General features: G+C 42.1%; 1 protein-coding gene across 1 annotated transcript; it reads left to right on the top strand.

Moving 5' to 3' along the window:
* Positions 1 to 387: 387 nt before the first annotated feature.
* On the top strand, positions 388 to 2,719 carry msx2b (muscle segment homeobox 2b). The gene is made up of 2 exons (XM_079283031.1): positions 388 to 878; positions 1,405 to 2,719. The coding sequence occupies exons 1-2, from the start codon at positions 467 to 469 to the stop codon at positions 1,860 to 1,862; spliced, it is 870 nt and encodes a 289-aa protein (XP_079139157.1). The 5' UTR covers positions 388 to 466; the 3' UTR covers positions 1,863 to 2,719.
* Positions 2,720 to 8,725: the final 6,006 nt, after the last annotated feature.

The following is an 8,725-nucleotide window of genomic DNA, read 5'->3' as shown; positions in this document are numbered from 1 at the left end:
AGTTTCACTGAAAAAATAAAGATAGAGACATTTAAAAGGCAGACAAGTAATTATTGTAGAAATTTCTCAGTTGATCATGTTTGAAATAAATTATATAAAGATGGAATTTAACATTACATGTATAAATGTTTGCTTTCAAGCACTCCACCTTACCTGCATGGGAAGTGGTTTGGTCACCTCTTAATAATAATTATAACAATGACCAACATTTTGCAGGATCTGTTGCACTGCACACCCCAAACCAAAACAAGCACCGTTAGTTTCCGACTGTCCCTGAAGGCAGCATCTTGCTCAGTCGTAAACATTTTGAGCTGCACTGATTGGTCAAAGTTGAGCCGCGACAACGTGATGCGTTCCACATACTCCCACATACTAAACTGACAGCTCCATAACACAGCGCTCGCCGGAGCGGCTCTCACCTGGCCGCCCTTTGACTGTTCCGCACGGAAGTTCACCTGCTTTTCGGATGAGACTCGGAGGACAGATGGCTTCTCGGGAGACCTCCAACGACCTGGGGTGCAGTTCGTCCGAGGAGGACAGTAACCGTGCGGACTTGACGGAGAGCGCAGCGGAGGAGGAGAAGACATCTCCTGTGGTGCGACGGCATCATCATCCGTTCAGCGTGGAGGCGCTGATGTCCGGGAGGAAGACGGACGCTCGCGGTGGGGAGTCTATCCGCCGTAAACTGGAGGGAGCCTCGGTGTCGGTGTCTCCAGCCGGTTTGAACTCCCTGTATCTGTATCGAGAGACGTGCAGCCCTCCCGGGGGAAGCCAGAAGAGCTTAACGGCTGTGCCTTCGTCGCCGGTAAAATCCGAGGCATCAGAGTCGGAGGACTGCGCACCCTGGGTCACCAGCAGCGCGTTCTCCACACAGCCTCGTAAGTTCTTCCTACACCATGCAGCATTTTGTCAAATTGTATAGTTATAAAAAAAAAAGGTTTGAACAATTAGCCTACACGTGGCAATTTCAGTGAAGAGGACACACTTAATTGATTATCAGCCATTTTTGGTGTTGGGGGGGGGGGGGGGCAGTTTACAGGTAAATAATTTAGTCTCCACATGTCTCCTGTTGGAAAGTGTCGTTTAAAGAAAGGCATAACAGCCGAAATAGAAAGACTCTAAATCCCTCCCATATTCAGTATATTAGGGGTTAATGTGTGTGGGAGTAGACTACCTCTGACACGTCTAAAATATGTGTTATATAAAAAAAATGAGGCCTAAGAAAGAAAGTGCATCCTGATGTTCAACTTTAAACATGAGGTTTATTTGGTTTAACCATTTATGTTCAAAACTGATCAATATATAGCCTATAAGGAGACATAACATACACAGTTAATTAATACAATTCTTTGTAAGTCAATTGAATTAATCGTATTCTAAAATCTTTATTGTTTCTTCTCCCAGGTCATGTCGGTCCTGGCTGTCCGTTGAGGAAACACAAGACCAACAGAAAGCCCCGCACTCCCTTCACCACGTCTCAGCTCCTGGCCCTGGAGAGGAAGTTCAGGCACAAGCAGTACCTGTCCATCGCCGAGCGGGCCGAGTTCTCCTCCTCGTTGACCCTGACAGAGACCCAAGTCAAGATCTGGTTCCAGAATCGCCGGGCAAAAGCCAAGAGGCTCCAGGAGGCCGAGCTGGAGAAACTCAAGATGGCTGCAGACGCCAAGACGGCGGCGGCGGTGGCGGTCGCTGCGGCTGGAGGTTTACACCCTGGCTTTACCTTACCGCTGTCGCTGGGCATGTCACTGTATGGACAGTCGTACTCTGCCTATCACCACCACCACCACAGATCCTTACTCCCCATTTCACCTTTAGGACTGTACGCTGCTCCTCTGGGCTACAGCATGTACCACTTATCATAAATGGAAATGCAAAAATGGAAATATCACGGACTATGGTGACGTGTTCCCAAGGATTCCCAAAAATGGACACGGAAGACGTGTGGCTGACATTTAAAAAAAAAAATGTTTTTAATATATCTTCTGCACAAGGAGTGTTTGAATCGACTTTCTGAGCACTTCAAGTCAAATACGAAATCAATGTTTTTTCCCACAGCAAGGATAAAAGAATAAATAAACGTACTGTAGATGTTCTCTTGCCCGTTTACATGACTTGTCTGAATGAGGAGGGGTGTTACGGTCCTGCTGTTTATGCTCTTCACTTGTTTACTTTTGCAATAATTGAGCTGGGTGAGGACTTGCACTTCGCACAATAATTCAAAGTACAATTTTTCACTCTAGCCTTTCTCTTCATTCGATGCAGTGCCTTGTGTGTCGGAAAGAGCGTTCAAATTAAAGACACTTTGTACACGTGCTGATGATGAGAGTTTCAGCAGCTCAGGCCAAATAAAACATATCACTGAAGCATTCTTTTAATTTCCATTTTACAAAAGTGTCTGCCTTGGAAAAACTGCTCTCCTTTTCAATTTCAAAGACCGACCAATTCAGGTTTGTGTGCGCTCAAAGACGGGGAGGTTTAACCCTCAAATTATCCATCACAATGACAATTTTACACAACTTTTCATCTTTTATCTCTTGCAGAAATAAATAATCTTTTCATCTATAATTATGCTGGAAATGTATGAATGCCTCATCTTGTCTATTTATGTGAGAATATGGTACAAAAGTTCTGACAGTGTATTTATATTGTCCTTCCTGAATGTCCCTTTGAAAGGGCCATACATTGTGCTATGCAGTTTATATATAAATATATATTTTTGTCCACCGATGTTTTATCATTCAAATGAACAAAACAATTAAAGCCTTACAGACTGTTTCCTTTGAAATAAATGACTTTTTTTTTATGTGTAAGAAAAATAAAGTAGTATATGTGTAAACACGTGCAGTTACGTCCACTTAAGATCTTTAAAAGATGAAGTTGTTAACCAGTGAAACCAGCTATATTGTGCATTTTTTTGCAGATACAGCTGCTTTGTGTGTGTGGTTTAATCCCGGGTCTGTTTCCCCATTCATCCCTTTCAGACAGTGGTCAGTCCAAGGCAATGTTTGACGAACCATAAACACCACCCATACATTATCACACTTCACAGATAGTTCCCGTTATTACTGAGCTGTCTATTACCACACTTGTCAAACATTGTTTCGACAGAGATACACTTTTCTAATGTTTTGTTTGTACAGAAATAGTGTTCTGTGTCTCTGGCAATCATTAACTCCGTTTCATGACCATAACTGAGTTGTTTTCCCTTTTGTCAAATCATTCTATTTCTGAACCTCACCAGCAACTATAGCAGCAACATTTACTGTTCACTAGAAATAACCCTTTGTTAGTTTGCCTGTGGCAGAGGTGTTGATTGGCAAAACTTTCATGTACTTAAGATTAGCTTACTGACACGCTAACGACGTAGCTTGTTGGGAGACATTCATTCGTTTGTTAACGCTTAGTAGGGGGAGTTTTGTGGCGTGTGGGTCTGCTGAAAGGTGCTTTGTTCCAATTTTAAAAAAGCAGCTTCCGACTTCCACGTGACTTTGATGTTACCAGGAAACCGTTGAAAGGCAGCAGCTCATTTATGAAGTTCCCCTTTAATCAGAACAAGGCAGGCAGAGCGAGTAGCTTACACAGGCAAGCAATCAGCCTAATGAAGTGCAGATTGGCCGGAATGGCTGAGAGTCTCTTGTGAAACATCAAGTCAGTGCCACTTACTGGAAGGGTTTATGTTTCAGTGGTGGAGAATTCAGTCAATTATCTGTCTTTTCGCTCAGAGGGTTGTCGCGAGCGCTGCGGGGATCCGTTTTTCTCATTGTCAGTTGACGGTCGTCTGACAGTGATTGGTGCTTGTTTTGTGGTTTTGTATGTCACCTAAACGCAACACGTGACTTTGCCCGTTTCCCCTGTCTGCATCGTGTCATGTGCTTGTCTCCTACCTCCTCTAGTGGCTGCTTGTAATACAGCATCATGGGACAAACCTCGCTCTGTCCCCTTGTTGTTCTGTGAAGTGCCATGCAAGTCAAATTGGTTTAATTTCAGGCTGATAAATAACACAAACGGATCAGTTAGTGAAACTATGAAAGAGGAGCTGATCATTGCAGAGATGGCAAAGATATTTTTTCAAATGCTCAATTTATGCTCAAATGCAGACACTTAGACTTCTATTATTATTAAACCTGCATATTTATATATAGTTCAGCATATTTTCACTCTGTCTGGCCATAGATATGCAATCATTGCATCAATTTGTTGGCTACTTCTGGATATATATGTGCTTAATATATGCATACTAATAGTTAGCACCCCACAGTGGTTTAGTATTACGACTGCTTAGCTTTGATACACCTGTAATGTCATCATCTTTTTTCCTTATTTATTCAAACACATCAGCATAAGCCTCAAGATTCTGCCTGAGGAAGTCTGCTTTTTGGCACAAATAGATTTTCTGTATTCCACAGTTTCTGTGTCGCTTCCTTTTCCATAACACACAATACCCATAATAATGCACATGCAATTGATTAAAAGTTATGTTTTGGTGTGTTGCTCTGTGAAATTGCACACATGTACAGTGAATATACAAAATAATAAGTACATTTAGAGATTGAGAGAGAGGGGGCTGCAACTCTGAATCAGGAAGATGCTCCTAAAAATGTATCGAACATTGTGGGACCATGACTTCAGTTACAGGACTCACTCCACTACGCCACCGGAGTTTGTTGCACTGTGTTGTAGGAGGCATTCAAGTCAGACACATAAAACGCCTTAAACCTCATTACAGCTCAGCTACAAAGATGCAGAGTTCAGCTAACCAGCAACAGTAACTGTAGAATGAACTAGAGATTTGTATCTCACAGTATATTCTCAGTGTAGTGTATTCCATTCTCTTCAGAACACAAAACTAGCATTAGCATTTTCTGCTGCGGCTGATTTGTTCTCCTTTAAACTTGTTTACAGATACTAATACAGCCTAGGGCAAGTCCCCAGCATACACCATGAGTCATAGACACCTTTATTGAAGCATGAATCACATGTCAAAAGTAGACAACAGTCAATGGGAATACGCGAGGTGCAATAATCATATTCTTCATATTTTGCCGACTTTACTGTTTGCAGCATGTCCAAATGTGCTCGTCCTCGTTCCAACATGAATGCTGTTTTTAACTACTGATCCAGTTCCATATACTGCATGTTTTGAATGTCGGTCACATAGCTGGCCACACTTGGCCGTTTTGCAGCTTTGTTGCTTTTGGTGTGAACATAGCATGAGGCAGAATATAGTTTGATTGGAGCACAAATATAGACACACACAAGATGACTTTGAGTGGATGTGGTAAAGTGGTTAAGATAGTCTGTTGTATGTTGCACCGGAGGGCCCTGTTGTTGTGGCACCTGAAATGTTGTATTTTCTGAAATGTGGTTGTGTTTCCTGAAATGAAGTTGTGTTTTGTGAAATGTCATTGTGTTTTGACCCTCAGGGCCACCGTATTATTTTGAGGGAGGACACATAACACTGCTGTTTGTGAAATCACAAGCAGAGAGAAATGCTCGACTAATAAATTCAGTAAAAAATATGACCAGTAATGTGTTTCAGAGACAGTTTGATGACAAACGTGTTGGCATTTTATAAACAATATTATACAGAGATGTGATGGGGATGGAGATGCTCTCTTAATTGGATCTAGTAACTATGTTTTCAGTTTTTCAGTTAGATCAGAAGGCAGAGAGGCTATTTCATTGTAATGTGGCAGTCAGCCTGAACGAACAGCTTGGAGTTTGAAAGTGTTTTTTTCCACTTTCAATGCAAATTCAGAGGCATTTCCATCCTGTTACAAATCAAATGAATGTGGAAAACATCACAGTAAGCCTCTGGCATATGGGGGATTGTTTTAGACAGTGAAAATAATTGTTGTTTTCAAAAAAAAAAGAAGTGTGTCAATGACAAACCTCGTAGCCCACGCAGCTCTGTGACAAAGCAATTACAATAGTGGGCTGCAAATACACGGAGAGAGAAATGGAGTGGTCTGATACTCAGTGACATTCGTGCCGGTACAATTAATGTCATAACCACACAGTACGTGCACGGTCTCTACTGACTGCAAAGGAGAACAACATGGGAGCTGGAGAAGGATTCAGAAGTTTGAAGACACCCGAGATGTGGAACAGGGTCACGGTTTGGCGATCCACTCGGCCACCAGAGCTTGTTGCAAAAGACTCAGTCGGGGTCAGTCACATCCTTGGGGTTGTTCGCTAAATCAAGCTCTCCCACTTTTTCTCAAATGCATAAACCAAGTCAGATGAGTCAGATAATTAGAAGGGTTTCATTGTCGTAATTGCTCTGCTGCTAAGAAGACAGTGATTCCGGCTCAACGACTAACAGTCATTGTTTGGAAAATTAAATCCTATAGAGATGCAAAGTTTACAATACGGTAAATTCAAAGGCACACACAGGTTTTTATCTATTTATTATTTAAAAAAATAGACAGACAGAGACAGAGATCTGCTTTAAAAGACAGTGAGGATGAAGTCCCCCTTTTCATCCAGTAGGCGTCACTATAGCAACAAAGTTTAGCATGAGTGGCCTCAGCAGGCATCAATGAAACCTCACTGAGCCACCGGAGACAGTCCAAAATACAGGCTGCTTTAACTTGGCTGCTGTTCTTGAAACAGAGCACAAAATAAAAACAGGAGACTGTCTTCTCTCTTTCTTATTATCTGATAACAATTGAAGAGGGTGCCTATCTTGAGTTTTTGGTGAAAAATAAGTTGATATTAAGTGCATCTTTAAAAATGCAAATGATGCTGCGTAAGGAGAGCAAAACAAAACAGGCATATTCATCCACTCCCTATTGCTCCGACACCTGTTTACACAGCGGAATGCCTCCGTGGAAGTGTTTGAGTGTGCGCGTGTGTGTGTGTGTGTGCGTGCATGTAGGTGGCAGAGGGAATGCTTTTTGCATCCTTAAGAATTTGTGTGTGTGTGTGTGAGTGTGTGTGTGTGTGTGTGAGAGAAAATGAGTTTGAATGCCTCTACTTCTGTGACTATGACATCATTCAACCTTCACTTCTTTATAAGAGAAGACAGAGGAGTCGAGTCGTCACAGATTGAGTTTGCCATAAGTGTTACCATAATTGCACGCCACACACGCACACACACACACACACACACACACACACACACACACACAGCACCGAAGCACCTTTCATACATCACGAATGAATGTCAAAGATAGACACTGACATTACAGTGCAAAGAAAAAGAGCAGTGTCCTCTCTCCCTCTCTCTTAGATTGAAAAGTAGAAATTTCACCTTGAGAAAAATAGCCTGGACTCCCACAGTGAAGTAGTACAGCTTTCTAGTGGTCGATCGCACTCCCATTACATCAGGTTGGTTTGGAATCGGCTTCGAGGCCATGTGATTTGCAGGCTGTTGAAGCCATATGATGTGTGAGAATAGCTGTAGGCTAAATGCTATTTATAGATTTATGTATGTTTTCATGCGATTGCTTTGCTGGGTTTCTCCCTCTCTCTATTTTATCATCAACAATTATGCAGATTGTGTGCACAGGTTCTGAAGGGATGGGGTCATTGGGGGACGGGCACAGGTGACAAGTGTGTGTGTGTGTGTGCGCGAAATACACTTCTGACTCAGTATTTCATGCATATATTTCTGTGTGAGCGAGAATGAAAAGAGAGAGCGACTGTGTGTGGGTGTGTACCAACATGTGGTTGGTACAACTACAACCATAAAGGCTTCTCTCATATATTCTCACAGCAGAACTGTTTCAGACTTAAAACCAAGCCAGTAAGATCTGTTATGGAACATTACATTACTCAAAACTCACATACTCTTCAGTATATAACTCCTCGCTTATTCACTTTCAGTGTCATGATACAAAAGGAATTGCTTCACAAGAGGAGCAATTCGCTTGAATCCTAACTTTCTCAAACTGAATTGAAAAAAAACCCTTCAAGGCCTAAAGCTCTATGTGGTAAAATATTAACTTTTAATTTCCACCAGTCTGTTGATTCCTGCGGGATGTAACGAAGCGTTTAGCTTCATAGTTTGATACTTAATCTGCTGCATGGTGTACTGGATAGTGCAATGCCACAAGCACTACGAGTGTTTTATTGTTTATGATTAACTTTATGGGAAATCTTGTCACCATTGCCTGACAGCACACGCTTGTTTATTGTCTAATGTCGCCACAAGTCCAACAGGCTGCAGCTGTGAATCCTGACCTTATGTGCAGGGTGCCACTATTGAGCCAATTTATCACATGGAGCTTCAGGAGTGTGTCCGTGTCTGCCAGCGAGAGAGCGAGTGTTTCCATATATGCATGTGCCTGCAGCTTTGCCCGTGTCCCTGTGTAACTGCACGCCTGAATGTAATTGTCCGCTCAGTATATACATCTTCATTATCTTGGTCACAAAAAAACACACAAATCTCAGGAAACCTTCAAATGATGTTCTGATGAAGTTTCTGGTGGAGCCGAATGTCTGAGCGCTGTTAATCAGCATGAGTGACAAGTGCATTTTAAATCCTTAATTACAAACCCGTTTGTATTATTACCCGTTATAATTAAAGAGTCATTTGCACATAGCCTGTGGCCCTATTCTTGCTATGGAGTTTTAGTATGGGCCTCCAACCTAATAGTAGATTTCAGTTCGGAATAGCAGCTATCAATGAATAATTCAAAAGATGGTTTTTTTCTTCAATATTAAAGAGGACTGAAGTCGTATCTGGCACGATCTGTTGCTCTCTGCGAATAAGTGTGTG

The sequence above is a fragment of the Melanostigma gelatinosum genome (genome assembly GCF_949748355.1).
Source record: "Melanostigma gelatinosum genome assembly, chromosome: 14".
In the NCBI taxonomy this organism is placed as follows: Eukaryota; Metazoa; Chordata; class Actinopteri; order Perciformes; family Zoarcidae; genus Melanostigma; species Melanostigma gelatinosum.
This window is presented reverse-complemented; position numbering and strand designations above follow the sequence as displayed.